Source organism: Thermobia domestica, chromosome 7 (assembly GCF_964235325.1).
Source record: "Thermobia domestica chromosome 7, izTheDome1.hap1.1, whole genome shotgun sequence".
NCBI classification, from domain to species: Eukaryota; Metazoa; Arthropoda; class Insecta; order Zygentoma; family Lepismatidae; genus Thermobia; species Thermobia domestica.
The window spans coordinates 41869391-41886457 of record NC_137460.1 but is presented as its reverse complement, the minus strand read 5'-3'; the positions used below and the strand labels follow the sequence as shown (position 1 = coordinate 41886457).

Genomic DNA, 17067 nt, shown 5'->3' with positions numbered 1-17067 from the left:
TATGTATTAGCCTGACAGCTTCGGAGAGAGAACTTTTCTTATACTTGCACAGCACTTTTCACACACGCATTGTGGGTTGTTTTCAGTGATTTCTTATTTACAACATTAGCTCGATCCGTCACCTATTTAACTTATTATCCATGAAAGATAGGATAGGATAGAATAGGATTTTAGATTTTTGGTCTTTCGGCATCTAAGACTATTTAGCCCTTCACGTCCCTCAGCGAGCACACAATCCGGGGAAAGGAAAGGAAGAAAGGATGGGTTTTTTAGTTGCCTGGTGTGAACGAGGAAAGCCCAGGAAAACCTCATTCAGGCTGGCCTGAAAAAGCGTTTTTTACTTTTTCGAATGAGTGCCCCCACCGGGAATCGAACCCGGGACCGCTCGCACCGAAGGCGAGAGCGTTAGCGACTACGCTACGCGGGGCCACTATCCATGAAAGAGTTTGCATCACATATGTAATAAGCTAATAACCTTAAGAGCTTATCATTAATCTTTTGATTATCAAATAATTACCTTTGTATACTGTGTATATAATTAGTTTCAGGTAACGCGAATGGTATCATGTAACTATATATAGTTACCTTGGAAACACTATCATATTTTCCATTTCTTGCTATGCTTTAAATGTCTTCTAAATACATGCTTGTAAAACAGTATTTAATGTTATCAGGTCCAAAACATTTTTCTTACATTTTTTAAGGGGAAAATGGTCGCTTCTTTTTGTTTAAAAAAAAAAAAAACTAATTTTTCATTACTCACTATTTATGGAACAGAATGTAATTTCTGTGTGTAAACGTTCCTTTGGCCCATGCGGATTGTTATTACCTCTGTCAATCAGCTTCAGTTACATGTATTGCGTAGTTGCCTGGAGACAGTGGGAAAAATCCCATTTGTTAGTGAAAAATACTTGAATATTTCAATTTTCCCTCCCCCTTCCTTCTGAGGCAGTGAACCCATGTCATGCATGCGTGCTCTGAAAATCTGTTCTATTCCGTATATCCAGTTTTTGTTTCAACTTTCTAGGAATATAAGGACACATTTACAGACATTTTAAAATAGTATATATCCACTTTGCTGAAAATCTGAAAATCTGCCCGGTTCCAGCTACCTTACGTTGTGAGAAAGTCTCGGTCTCCAAAGCGTGAAAATATGAATGTAGATATGAATTTTGATTCATAAGTGGCAATACACTATCTGGAAAATAAAGGGGGTTAAAAGGTTAACTGATTGTTATGACTGTATGACTGTATTTTAATTCTATGTTCCGTGAGGGATTTCCTTTTTTTTTTTTTTTTTTTTTTTTTTATACAGACTAAGAATATATTTGAATTACGCTAAGCGTAAGACATGATTTATGACATACGCGATTTGTGACATTTTTTAAAAAATCTAATAGATCTATGTTCCCCGAGAAACAAAATTTCCTATATATATATTAGAAATTAGACACCACCAGGCGTATAAATACAAATATAATTACTATGCTGAGTGTGTTAGCTTCGTTAATATTAATACAATTGGATTTCGATAACTCGAATTTCTTGATAACTCGATTTTTTAAACATTCCCTTGAACTCTTCATAACACTCAATGTTAAAATAACCTCTATAAGTCGAATGTTTAAACATCACAACCTCGATAGGACTAATTTTAAGGGTTTCATAATCATATTTAAAAACCTCGATAACTCGAACTTTCATATCTACGAACCTGTACGAGTCGAAGTTTACCTCTATAAGGTGAATTTCTCTTTATGTGACTTCGATAGCTCGACGCTATAGTTCTATGCTTTTACGTACTAGTCATTGTTGCTAATGTACTAGTCATTGTTGCTCTTTATGGCCCCCCGGAGTCTATGGACCCTCCCGCACGGCAAGGTCTGCGGGGCTGTTATAGTTAGGCGCATGGTCCCGTTCCATACATGATAAATTAATTAAGGGGACAATATTGACAAATCTCAAAGCCATACGGATAAATATTATTTCTAGGGCCCCTAATAGTAGTAGACTTTTTTTACTGAAATGGGCCCACGACTCATTTTTGTTTTATTTACCTTTGTGTGCTGTTTTGTTTACGTAATGTAATGAACCTGTTTGATGTTTCATTTATAATTTCATGTTCGTATCGTATATGGAGTAAGAAAATTGTCTTAAAGTGTCCCCCTCGAACGCTACGGCATATAATTTGAAGTACTCACCAACTACCTTCATAAAACTTGTTGCGGAAGTACCGCAGGATTCTGAAACATGGATATTTGGATAGGGCATATACTAGTTCCTAAATAAAGTCTTGACCCGACTACGGTACGTCCCATAGTATTGGAGCCAGGGACCTTTAAAGTTCATTTTTTTATGCTTTCTACAGCCTATAACTCCGAAAGGAAGCATTTCTGAACCCAGGTTGGTCTATACTTTTTGTCTTTATCTTGGCGTCGGGAATCACCTCCCAAACGTTGTCGGTATTGTTTTGAAACACCCTGCATATAGCCGGATTTTCAAGGTCTTTTACAAAACACTTTTTGTGAAACGAAACAGATTTTTGTTTATTCGGAGGGAGAGATCAAACCAATTTTTAAGTTGAAATACCGGAAAATCCTTTTTAGTTTCGTGGATAAGCAGTTTACGTATGGCACTGTAACCTATTTTTCATCACTATTTTCATAACCCTGGCATTCGATACTCACCACTTCAGTGTTGTTGGTTTCGTTTTCCCCTGTGGATTTTCTTATTTGAGCACTGTAAGTTTGAAATAGGTGTTGAGATCTACCACGATATTTCCATTTCCGTATTTGATCTTCTTTATATATATATATATATATATATATATATATATATATATATATATATATATATATATATATATATATATATATTTGGCGATGTATGTAATATTCTGGTTCAATGTCGCATTCATAAAAGCTCTCCGTTGACTTACGTTCCTAACCAACTGGATTAATTCCTATTTCCGAGGTATTCATCTTAATCTTGTCTTCCCATCTGCGCTTAGGATTTCCTAATGATACTTTTCCGATTGGGTTTTCAGTTAAAACTTTCAAAACGTTCCTACTTCCATCCATTATAGCTACATGACCTGCCCACCGGAGCTTCCTAGACGTAATGATTCTAATAATATTAAGTAAGCGGTAGAAAGTATGCAGTTTCCCGTTATGACATTTTCACCATTTCCCATTCTAGTCCGTCTTAGGTTCGAATATTCGTCTCAGGGTCGTGTTTTCAAATACTTTCAGTATAGGTTGTTCCCTCTGAGTAAGCGACCATGTTTCGCAACCATACAGCACAACAAGCATAATTATCGTTTTATATATTTTAAGCTTCAAATTCTTCGACACAATGTGCGAAAGAAAGAATTTTTTGTTCGACAAAGAAACTTCCTTGTCTAGCTCTAAAATGAACCTTCCGCTGTTGCGAAATCCAGGCCATGTTTCAGCTTTCAATTGCAAGAAAAGTAAAAATGAACATACAGCAGTAAAAATAACAAATACCTGGACAAATTTTAAAATGTATAAAGTAAATAGTTTAAATGTATAAAATAAGAAGTATGTGATGTTATTATTGTAATATAATTTTAAACACATCAATGTGTATATATATAAAAATAATAATAAAAATAAAGTAAGAAGAGAGCAAAGTAGTAACCAATGACTTTAACAAGCACTTGATTTTTTTTCTTTCTTTCCCAGAAGAGGCAATGTAATGTAACTTCGAACACATCAATATATATATATATATATATATATATATATATATATATATATATATATATATATATATATAAACTTTTTAAATTAAAAATAAAAATATACAAGCTAAGTTTCCATAAACAAGTTCACTTTCAAGGAAGTGAAATCAAAAAATATAAGTAAAAATAACGAAAATACAAAAACAAAACAAGGAACTTATACAGGTAAAAAGCCAAAAACCAGAGGTGTTTAAACTAAACAGTAAGTAAACAAAAGTCAGTCGGTCACTCAAAACTATCAACCACTAAATTTAAAAAAAACCTTGTCAGGATAAACCTAAGCTTATACCATCAAATTATCCTGTAAATGACTTTCAGTTAATCATGCTAAAAAGCAACACACAAAAAGTTCCATGCATAAAAGTCTTCTTCCAAAACAAGCTTAATTGTTTTAATTCATAATTTCTGTAACCTTTTTTTTCAATTCTATATAACTTATTGTAATTATAATTAAAATGCATGTAAATTATTATTTTTTTTTTTTACCAAAAACCGTAAAACCATTTCAATTGTTCAATAATTATCATAAACTATTCACATCTAAATATAACAAATAATAAGCAATGTCCTAGGATCATTTATTCAAATTAATAAACAAATATGTCTATTTTAAAGTTACGAAACATATAGGAAAGTTCTATGCATTCCGGTGTTGAGAGACAGCCTTAAATTAAACGACTAACCTCTGTCGTAGAATCGAAACTGTTGAAAAGAAATTAACAGAGTCTTTATTTGGAAGTTGAGCAACGAATTAAGGTAGCGGTATTTTCTGTTTGCTTATATTAATATTTGGAATAATTTACCGAAGAAAAAAAAGTGAAGAAAATTACATAACCGCGGTTCTTAATTGAAATGACATTTTGCATGTAAACAACATGTTGTTTTTGAGTCTACTGTGTTTGAAGATAACTCGTGAATCGTAAAAGGATAGGTCTTAACTTCTTCAGTTGGAAGAAATAAGGATAATGTAGTATAACAGGAAGAGAAACAAACATTTCTGCTCGGAACGTTTTACCGCAAAGTTCATTCGTCATTTTGGTGTAGCGACCTCGGCCTTAGAGAGAGAGAGAGAACCAGTACAAGAGATGGAGGGCGGAGAGAGGAAATTGCAGGATTGGTTGGAGATATAGGCAACAGAGAGAGAGAGAGAGAAAGAGACAGGGCTGGAGGATTTGAGGCAGAGAAATGCCATGGGTGGGGGATTTTGTCATCACATCACATCAGTACCAAAGTATGAATATGCAGGAGAATTTGTGCTAGTGGATTGGATATATATATATATATATATATATATATATATATTGCATTGAACATAGTAGGAGAGGGGGAGTATGAAGGGATCGGACAGACAGAAGCTACACCAATTACCAAGTCGGTAATTAAATCAACACTGGGGTTAATCAGCCACGACCGAGCTGGAAAACCGCTCCCCAGAGAGGGTGCAGCCAGGCAGGTTTGGTTTGCTTCCATGCCCCATGTATGCCTGTGGACGTTTTAATTAATATCAATCCGGCAGTTCATCCAATGCAACAATTCCTCCAGCTCTTGTTTTGAGCATCACTCAGCCAAACTCTCTCTCTCTCTCTGTTGCTTCGAGCAGTTTTCAGTTCTGTACGAGTAGAATTATTATTATCATCAGCCTCATCTCCCTTAATACGATACGTTTCCACGACCAAGTTTGCTTTCATGTATGTTCCAGTTTTTTTTTTTCTAATCAAGAGATAATATATTCCGTTAATATAATATAACCATAGCAAAAGGAATATATATATATATATATATATATATATATATATATATATATATATATAATCGGTTGAACTATTTCTGAATAAACACATTTGAAACTAGTTTTCCGTTTTGAAAATTTCCTCATGTAGTTTCTCTTCAGGGCAACTAAGCTTGTGTAGTATCATTCTGTATTATTTCTGTTTCCAATCGTACTTTTTTAATGTCTTAAACTTACAATTCATTTTCTTTTGTGACTAACAGGTAACTATCTCACTTGTTAATAACATAATAAGATACTAGCATAATGCAAGTAATATCCAGTTGTAGCGCGATATACATCCAATTTTGTATACGTCCTGTGTGGACACGAAAAATTTTGCCTGATATACAATCTTTGTTTGGAATACGAATCGCCTGCTGGAATATGTTTGGATAAAAATGAGTCAATTTACCACGCGCTACCCTTGTTTACCTCTCTTGAGACAAAGCCACGACTGCCCACGAGTTTCAGTACCGTAGGGTAAATACAATGTTTAGTACGTATACCCGTAAAGAATGTGCAATAAATAGTGGGCCTATTACTAAAGAGAATGTAGAAACAAAGTTCTTTGGACATATTTTTAGCAAAAAAGAAAAAAAAAGTTAGATTTTGTGAACCTCACTTCAACCAAATCAAGTAGTGAAAAGAGACAGAAAAAAGAAAGAAAGTGAGAGAAAAGAACATAATTTCAGATTCCTGAAGCTTTACTACAAACTTTCTTCCTTCTCCCATTTCAGTAGGCACTCGACCCTTCTCAGAAAAGTGGAGTGAAGTAAAATTTAATTTATTTAATCTAATTACTTTTGTATTTTAAAACAATGTTTAAGTGTATTTATACAACCCCATTAAAACTAACTAACTCTATGGCCTATGGAACCCGGAGGTTCAATGCCGCGTTCACAAAAGCTCTCCACTGACTTCTATCCTTAGCTAATTGGATCCAGTTTCTACTTAGTATTCCTGTTTCTGCAAGATCTATCTTAAAATTGTCCTCCCATCTGCGCCTAGGTCTTCCTAATGGTCGTTTTCCGATGGGTCTTCCAGTCAAGACTTTGAAAGCGTTTCAACTTCCTTCCATCCTGGTTACATGACCTGCCCACCTAAGCCTCCTAGATTTGATGACTCTAACAATGTTTGGTAAACCGTATAATTTATGTATTTCCTCATTATGAAGTTTCCACCATTCCCCATTCCCGTTCCTCTTAGGTCCGAATATTCGTCTCAGGATCTTGTTCTCAAATACTTTCAGTCTATGTTCTTCCCTCAGAGTAAGCGATCATGTTTCGCAACCATACAGAACAACAGGCATGATTATCGTTTTATATATTTTAAGCTTCAAATTCCTCGACAGAATTCGCGACGACAAGAGATTTTGAACTAATAACAACACGAATTCCCTGCTTTTAATTTCTTCGTAAATATGATTTTTATCTGTTAATATTGATCCTATATATTTGAAACTATCCACTTCATCAAAAGTATTATTTAACATTTTAACGCATCCATAATTTGCCGTATTACGGTCTCGACGCTCTTCCATGTATTTAGTTTTCTCTGCATTTACTTCTAAACTCAAGTCACTGCAAGCGTTTAATAGGACCTCTGCATTTCTTTCTGTTCTTCTATCATCCCCTATTAAATTTATTTCAACGTACGCCATAACCTGGTGAACTCCGTTCAACTCTAGGCCCTGGTTGCTATCTTTGATTTTCCTTATAGCGTATTCAAGGACAAAGTTGAATGATAATGGCGACAACGCATGTCCTTGTTTCAGGCCATTCTCGACGTGAAAGCTCGTGGCCAAAAATTTTCCTATCTGGACTTTACTTTGGGATTCATTTAAACATATCTTAATTAATCTAATTAGCTTTTTCGGTATTCCAAATTCTGTAAGGACGTTGCACAATGTTTCTCTTCTAACCGAGTTGTATGTCTTTCTAAAATCAATAAATAGTTGATGTACCGGGGTATTGTATTCCCATTTCTTTTCGAGTATTTGGCGAATGGTAAATATTTGGTCTGTGGTTGATCGATTTCGTCTAAATCCGCACTGATAATCTCCAATAATTTCATCTGCGTATGGGGTCATCTTGCTAATAAAATGTTTGACAGGATTTCATAGGATGTTGACATGAGAAATGCCTCGATAATTATTAGTCAGTTTTGTCACCTTTCTTGTGAATTGGAACAATGATTGATTCTTTCCATTCTTGTGGCAATTCTTCCTTGTTCCAGATAAGGAGAATGAGTGTATGTATCTTGTTCCACAATTTTTTGCCTTCAGCTAAAGTTAACTCAGCCGGAATTCCATCTACACCCAGAGATTTATGTTTCTTTAATTTCTTTATAGCATTTTCTTCTTCTATTCGGTTCGGTTCTGGAATATACGGTTCTGCGTTGTGTAACTCCCTTTCTCCACGCATATTAGTTTTTGGCTGCGTGTTAAGCAAATCGTCAAAGAAATCTTTCCATCTATTTAAGATGCTGTCTGTATCCGTGAGAACTGTTCCGTCAACTTTCTTTAATATGTAAGCACGAGGTTGATAGCCTTTCTTAAATTCATTGATCCCCTTATACATGTCCCGAATGTTTCTATTTTTGCTATTATCTTCAAATTCCTTAATTTTAGCTTTCAAAAAATCGCGTTTCTTTGTTTTAAAAGTTTTGGAAGTTTTCCGCTTGATGTGTACGAAATTTTGTGTAGTTATTTCATTCGTATTTTGTAGCCAACGTAATTTTGCTTGTTTTCTCTTCTCTGGTGGTTTAATGCATTCCTGGTCGAACCATTGTTTGTTCCTACGTATTTCCGCGTATCCCAATTTTTCTTTTGCTGAAATTTTAATGTTGTCTCTAATTTCAATCCAGGTATCCTCAACACTAGTGCACTCCGAATCTTCTAAAGCTGAGAATCTATTCGAAACTTCAATCTGGTATTCCTGTCTTACCTGGCTGTTTTCTAATTTCTTTACATTAAATCTCTCCGTTTTCAGACATTGAATATTTCCTTTGTTCAACGATAATCTCTCTCTTATTATCGCTGCTACTAGGTAGTGATCAGTGTCGCAGTCAGCCCCTCTAAATGACCGGACATCAATTATGCTAGATTATCTTCTTCTATCTATTAAAACGTGATCAATTTGATTATGTGTTTTTCCGTCTGGTGAGGTCCAAGTGTATTTATGAACGTCGCGATGTGGGAGTTTTGTACTCTTCACCATAAGGTTTTTGAATGTTGCAAAGTTCACGAGTCTAACACCGTTGTCATTACTTTCCTTATGCAGACTTTCGTTCCCTATAATCGGTTTGAAAATATCCTCTCGTCCTACCTTCGCATTGAAAGTAGGACGAGAAGATATACAACCTCATTAGTGTATAATAATGCCAATAACAATAGGATTTTTTTTAAAAAAAATAGGATCGGATTAATATTTTTTCCTTTATGTGTTATGGAAAAAAATGTTTGGTATACGTCCAAGGATCTGAAACGGATAAAAGACGTATACCGGGAACTACTGTATTGCTGTATGTCCAAATATATATATATATATACTATAATTTTCCGTTATAATTACAAGTTACGCATTAAAATAGATCTGTAGTAGAATAAATTACTTGCGGCTGAAGTCGCAGTAATAGCATCATTTTTTTAATTGTACCCTCTTAAGAGGCCCCATCACAGCGAAATTAAAACACCGTAATTTTATAGTAATTATGTGATATTTTTAAATAGATAAAAGATAATCAAAAAGTGGAACAAGTGCTCCCTAAACAATATTTTACATGAGATACCGTTATCATGACTCACTTATCTGCTTTCGATTTCCAGCTATTTAGAAAATCGATATCTATTTTCGCGTTTCTAAATGGCTGCAAATGGGGAGCAACTAGGTGACTCGTGATAACGGTACCTCATGCAAAATAGTATTGTCTAGGGCGCTCTTGTTCCATATTTTGATTATATTTTACCTATTTGAAGATATCACATAATTACTGTAAAATTAGCAGTATTTTAATTTCGCAGTGATTAGACTTCGTAAATATTCCGTCCACTATGTTAAATGTTAGTGGTTAAGTTAAATGCAATAAAGATGATCAAAAGTTTAGAAAGTGGGCTTGATGTAGTATATACAAAATGTTATTAAAGGAGTAGGATTTTTAGACGCACTCTCTGAAAGTACTCGATGTGTCAAATGTAGTGTTACCCACAAAAACAGTTTTTCTTTCGGTTTTTCGAAAAAAAATGTTTTTTTTTTGAAAATTTTCAAAAATACCTGTTAAAAAAAAAAAAAAAACGGTTCTGTTTTCCGTTTTGCTAACTTGTTTGGGAATGAGGACTCTAAGAACATCAGATACTTACTTTGGTGAAAAGTCGCATTGGTTTCAGTAAAAAATTCAGAACTACTTTGGAGAGAAAGGAAATCCTGTTTTTTTAAAGAAAAACAAAACCGGTTTTCCAGCATCTATACCACCTTTTTGTCCTCTTGGTTTCTTTATACCCTTAATTTGGCCCTAATTCCCTTTTTTCTCTTCCTCTTCTTTTACTATTGCCTTTTAAAAATTTTAATCCAAATTTTCCGATCATCGGTGATTGAATGTTCTGGTATTTTGAAAAGACAAAACAGTTTTGTGATTTTTCTGGATCCAAATGACGTAGTTTCAGTTTCCAAGGCGTATCATCATCTTTAGACAGGCAAGATTCATGATTTGCAGACAGAACTATTTTGTATGAGGACTTTTTTTTCTAACCTCTGTTAGGCCATCAGAGAAGAACCACGTGAGATGCCGAAACACAAATTAATTAGATCTGTTCCTTGTGGAGCAGTGAGCATGAAACCGTATTGAGTCCAATCGGAGTGTTGGCCAAGGGTGATCGCTACATCATATACTTGGACATGTACCCCATAGCAGAATATGCCGCGATCTGCAATATGATCGCAGAAAATTTGCCACGCTTGTGCAGAAAAATTGCAAGAGAAAAAAAATAGCCAACAGAAAAGTATAAAAACATGCCTGCTGTGTGTAGGTGTCTTAAATGTATGGACGACTCGCATAAATATAGTTTGAACTGCGTTTTACGTCGCGTAAAGTGTATTTTTAACAATCACAAGTGTGTCCTCTGCAGAAAATTTTTGCAGGATTCCTGCAGAAAATTTTTGACTTATAAAGGCTCATCGCAGAAAGACAAAGAAAGTTGTGCCTTCGGGAACATGTAGAACAGAGATGGAGTGGGTCAATATAAATTTGACCCATGACCCATCGTGACCCCCACTGACCTACGATCTACCATAATCTACCACCTACTCTGACTCACTAATGAGAAGGGAGTGCGAATTGGGTTCAAATACTGTCCACAAACCTATTCTGCCCATGCGAAGAACGGTCATTTCAGCTAGTATTAGAAACAATATAATGTAATGAATTAACTACATCATTATGTAATGAATATATGAAAATATAATGTCTCTCATGTAACACTTGGTAGAAATTATATTCTCTTGTGGTTATATGGTTAGGATATGCGCCTTCAACACGGGAGACTCACATAGATTCCTGCAGGAACTCATATTAAATTCCACATTAAGCTGTTATACCTCTCAACAACAGAAATTGTTTTTACATAGATTATTTATTATTATTATTATTATTATTATTATTATTATTATTATTATTATTATTATTATTATTATTAATGTAAAATACCTGAATGCCATTACAAGTTGACCAATTCTTCCCGAAATATTGTCTACAGTGAAGACTTTTACAGCGGAAAACATGTGGGAAAATGGTGCTAAGGGAAAATGGGTAAAAAAAGGAGAATAACACCGTTACCATTCAACGGGGTCCTGGGATCAACGATATACATGCAGTAGTTCACTGCAATGTATTCTTCTATTCTTATTATCTAGTTACTTATCAAGTTTGCATACAACTATAAACAAGCGTGGCGTTATGTTTCAGACATTCGCAGTATATCTTTTGAGTAGATATCTTAACTAGCTAATAGCAGCATCAGGTTACACAACTATAAACTACTTATGAAGTCAATGTGCTGACCGTATGCATTCAGTTCTTATCAAATTGGAGTAAGAAAGGATTTCTTGGAATGATCTGTACTTTGAACAGTAGTGTTTAGTCTTCTGTACTTCCCATTGTTAAACATTTTAAACTGTGTGTGTTTAGGTGCATTAAAACGATAAGATGTATTCAGTTTGCTGAATTAGTAAAAGGTGAATAGGAGAAGTGATTACAATGTATTGAATGAATCACCGTCTTGAATTTATCTTTATATATATATATATATATATATATATATATATATATATATATAGTCAGGAGTGGATGAGTGTAACATTTTAGTCTGTCGGATGACCTTACATAGTTCTATATGATATGACCACATTCATTGTTCAAACTGCTTCTACCTTATCTGAATGTATAGCCCATTTATCCTAACGTTTTACGTTCTGTATCCGCATCAAATTTTAAACTTACGGTTTTTTTTATAGGTTTCTCCAGGGGAAGATTCGAGTTTTCTTCTTATCCCAAAATTAAGAATAGATTACTGATGAGGGAAAATCAGGAATTGTAATTTTTCTCGAAAATGGCTCTAACGATTTTGTGTATATTTCATATATCAATATTTAATTAGCAACCCTGTACTGTGGTATACATGTCATTTCTCTGGGGAAAACCAAGAAGGGGTAGTTTACTCTTGGAGGTGAGTTTTTCTAAGATGAAGGATACTTCATAAATTACTAACATGACAATATGGCATAATTCATTTGGCCTGAAAAATCCCATACAGGGTAATTTATTCTGTTGAAGATGTTTTTTTTTTCTCGGACGAAGGCTATTTCATAAATTACTAACATGACAATATGGCATAATTCATTTGGCCTGAAAAATCTCATACAGGGTAATTTATTCTCTTGGAGGTGAGTTTTTCTCGGACGAAGGCTATTTCATAAATTACTAACATGACAATATGGCATAATTCATTTGGCCTGAAAAATCTCATACAGGGTAATTTATTCTCTTGGAGGTGAGTTTTTCTCGGACGAAGGCTATTTCATAAATTACCAACATGACAATATGGCATAATTCATTTGGCCTGAAAAATCCCATACAGGGTAATTTATTCTTGGGGGTGTTTTCTCGGGCGATTTTCTTAAAAAGCAATTTGGGGGATTTTGTTCGTATTTCATGAATACTAAAGTAGTAAAGGGTAGAGTCGAAAAGGTATGTAGAAAACTACAAATGGGAGGGGGGGGGGTTGAAGTGAAAGGATATAGAGATGCGGTGACATAGTTGGTGAGCTTTCTACTTACCAACAAGACAACTCATATTCGATGTCCAATGAAGTGGAAATTTATCTAATTTTTATATTGTCCAAATACACATAAGGGGTTGTCCCAGCCTCTTTCAGCAAGGTGTACTTGCACTTGGTGAAATGTAGGAGTAAAAGCCGGCCGCAAAACCGGTTTTTATTAGTGATGAACGCAAATACCGGTTTTTCGATTTTAAGGGAAAACCGAAACAGCGATTCGGTTTTCTTTCATAAACATTTTACTTCTTCTCTGGAGCTTTTCTTTTTCAAGTGTGCCCTCGGAAAATATGTGAAACATATTTTGGCCCCACCCTCTTACGGAAGAAACCTCCCCTTTGCTTTGGGGAAAGAATTGAATGACCTCTGCTGTGTTGCCAATTTGTCATTCAATCGTTTTGTTTTGGCGAGTGAAGAACCGTGAGCTACTTAGAATAGGCTAGGCTAACAAGACAGTGCACAGCGAAGTCCGTGAAATAATTCAATGTGACAACCCTGTTCGCATTGAGCTATTGAAGGATCTCGGTCACAGCAAATTCTCTCTCCTTTTTCGAGGCAGGTACGGGAAAAGACACATCGACAACAGGGGCACACTTGAAATAGGAGGGCTCTAACTTGTTGGGAAACAGTACCGGTACTGCAAGAACAAGAACAAGTACCGGCTTCGGTGAAAATCACACCGTTTTCGGTAAAAACTGAAAACTCTTTGGAGAAAATAGAGAGAGGTTTCGGTGCAAAACTGAAACAGATTTCTGTCAAAAATCGAACTGGATTAGCAGAAAACCGAGCTGTTGATTTTCAATTTTCTTTTTTTCTGGAAACCGATTTTGCCCATCACTAATTCATATCACATCCTTTTATGAGTCGGTGTTGCAGAAGTATTCAGCTGTGTCTCCACCTTTGCATTTCGTATAAAAAAATGTAGTTTTTGGACGATATTCAAAAGGATTATTAAACACCGTGCCCGTAGGTTTTCTCGGGGTTCTCCCGTTTCCTCCCACTTTCTTCATTTCACTCATCTTTCATTATCACCGTCTCTTTTAGCCTAACCGGCATAACCGTGGGACGTAAAACTTACAGATTTCATTTCATTTTCAAAAGGATTATTTTCACAACCAATAGTAATCACACGAATTTTAAAATCAGAACACCAGAGATGGGCGAGGCACGTTACTCGTATGGAAAATACGGGGAAAATTTCAACAAGTGATCCATGGATTAGTAAATACATAGTAACTTTTTACTATGATAACTTGTTCGATGCCATTCACTTATCAAAAAAAAAAAAAAAAAATCCAGCTGTTGTTTTAAAACATTATTTTCGCGTTTTAGTAACTGGATAAAATTGTGTCGAATCTAAATGAAACGTAACGCTGAACATTACAAACGCTTGTTTGAAGAAAACTCTTCTCATTTAAAATTGTGAAACCAAAAATTAGAAATCTAGTTTAAAATGAATAAAAGTAGAATTTCGTGGGTAGAGCCGTGACACTCAACGATGGTATCGTCTTCTTTTACATATTAAGTGTGTGATACAAATAAGTAAATAAATACATAAATAAAAATAGCTCATAGTTATATAATGTTCCATGGACAAAATATTTGTAATTTGGTTACTTGTTTTTCCTTTCAAAATTTGAAAATGAATTATGATTTGTATAAATATGTGGATGTTTTGTATCTTACTTGATTTTAATTAGTTGCTAGTAAAGGGGAAAAGACTTGCACGTAACGAAGTTCCCACACAAGTTGAGTACGGTATTTTTAGGATTTTTTCCTTTCTTTCTTTCTTTCTTTCTTTCTTACACCAAGACATCTTAGTACGTGGAGGAATGCGGTTCGTATCTCGGGAGTGATCCTGCTTCTGCGCGTCGCGGTGCTTGCAATATATATAGTATTCGTTTAAAGCTTACACCCACTGGTTTGACACGGCATGATGATTTCTTGTTTGGGGTCACGCAACCAGAAGTTGCCTAGCACAGACAACGTCTGCACTGGGAGAACACTATAAAGAACCTTCATTTGTGATGAAACAGAGGGATACAGAACCGGTCCTTAGCGCACACAGGAGTGCGGGAGTCTCGGCCCCGGTAGCTAGGCGATGTGCCGTTCAATCTGAAGCCCCCTAAATCATCTCCTCGCGGTCCATTTTTAACCCATGATCTATGAAACCAGGAGGCTCGTATTTCATGAGAGATATGAAACTACATATTCCCGCCCTATATGTCCGTCCTCTGTATATTTATATACACAGTATATGATACATTCTCTTATCTTCGTTAACTAAGGGTCACGTATTACCACATTCCAGAACCTTTTTGGAGGACCCCACAAATGGATCTTGAGCTTTTTGTTTCTCGGGGAGCTAGAATCTTTATTCTTCTTCTCGTCCAAAAAACACAATTGTCTCCACCCCTCGTTTTGTGAAGAGAAAATGAATGTTAAAATTTCATGGCGAAGTTTTTATCCTTCTCTTTTTCTACAGCATATCTCGTTAAGATGCTTGCTAACAGACGTGTTTAAAATCTTTACAGCGACTGAAGTTGCTACTGGAAATCACGCCTGGAGAAGATGATTTTTTTTTTCTGTCTTGCGACGCCCTGGAGGAAAGAGGGAGAGAGTGGGATGAACAAATACTTAAAAGCAGATGCTGCTTCCGTTCTAAGCCATTCATCAGATGCATTATTTTCATCCCAACGTTGTTGACAATGCCCGGTGACTTTGCTGTAAGATTAACCGCACAGGTTCCTTTCCCATTAAGGCCTGCTACTCTGTGTTTATTGGCAGTGAAGGCGGCCACTTTTTAAACGCATTCTATTATGAATTGCTTTGTATTGAATTGATGAGAGTTTAGCAGTTTATATATGTGTATGCATTGCAAGTCTTGTGCGGGTTCACTTAAGAAAAAGAACATGCCTTCGTAATAAATCACGGACGATGAATGAGGACACACAAAAGTAATTCTTCAGCATATATACATACACACGTGTAATATATATATATATATATAGTACAACTACTACAACTCCCGAAAAGAAAAAAAAAAATGGTATAACTCAAGTTGTTAGGTTCTTTCAGTGTATAACGTATAGGGGAAATTCCACGCTTTGAAAAGGCGCTGTCATGTGGGTGAGAATGTGAATTCAATTGTGGAATGTTGTGTTTGGCTGTCTTTCATTTTGTGAATACCCTTTTATATTGAGTTGTTACGTATGGAATCTCAGACACGAGGACAAATGATAAAGTGTGCAAAATGTCATTGTGGAACCACGTTGAGTGCAATGTACCATCTGAACTTAATTATCTATGGAAAATGTAGTTTCTGTTAAGAAAATTGAATAGATATGCGGTATAATATGACAGATTGGTGTGATTTTTTTGAATGTATCTCTAATAATCATAATGCATCTTTGTAACATATATTTTCAACAAATGACGAATCAAGCCGCATAAAACACAGAACAGAATCTTCTTCATCACTATCGTTATGAATTTGGTGCTATCATTGACAGGTAAACTACCGCATATTGAGAAGTATCGTGCATTGTTTTTCTGTTAGTTCCCAGCTTTGAGGAAATTGAAACAACGCGTTGCATATCCTTCTGTTTTCAGTGATATTCGTAATTTCTTTTGGTCCTAGGCGGTACGCAAATATTAGCCACGCTATTGCCGAACATACAGCAGCTATCTCGTTTTAGTTTCTATAAATCTGTAAAAACTGACATTTATTGATTTCTTTTAACAAATCTTCATTATAAATACACACTGCGTTTACCATATAAATTATCAATCATTTCGTTATTTACCTTTTTATGCATCAGATTAACGTTTACCAGGTTTATTCCAGAAACACATTATATATATAAAATTTCATCCAAGCTTAGGCATTTTTACCATTAACATGAGTGGTAATTCTTTAACATTTTTTTTAAATAAATTTTTAGTCTTTAAATATTTAGTCTTTAATAAAGAATAACTTTGCCCCCTTAAAATTTCAGTGACACTCTTCGCATCACATCCTTGGGAGCATCCGCCGTAAATTATTCATTTTGCTAACAAGGAGAAGGCAGACTTTGGTAAGTGAACTTCGGGGCCATTTTTTGCGAGGTGCTAGTGCACATTTAAAGAGTTAATATTACAAACTGGGAGAGCGCAATGGGCAAAAATAACGGAGAAAAACCGCCTTCAAAAAGATTTCTACTCGACACA

The 17067-nt window shown here is 35.2% G+C and overlaps 1 protein-coding gene and 1 non-coding gene across 2 annotated transcripts in view; one reads left to right on the top strand and one right to left on the bottom strand.

Moving 5' to 3' along the window:
- Positions 1 to 16134, top strand: part of LOC145690031 (uncharacterized) — a 162968-nt gene extending 146834 nt beyond the window's left edge. The window contains exon 7 of the mRNA XM_081764529.1: positions 15393 to 16134. Coding sequence (XP_081620655.1) covers positions 15393 to 15665 — 273 coding nt within the window. The 3' untranslated portion in view covers positions 15666 to 16134. The remainder of the gene's footprint in view (positions 1 to 15392) is intronic.
- Positions 355 to 428, bottom strand: TRNAR-UCG (transfer RNA arginine (anticodon UCG)). The gene has a single exon. It is a non-coding gene; the product is annotated as a tRNA-Arg (tRNA).
- Positions 16135 to 17067: the final 933 nt, after the last annotated feature.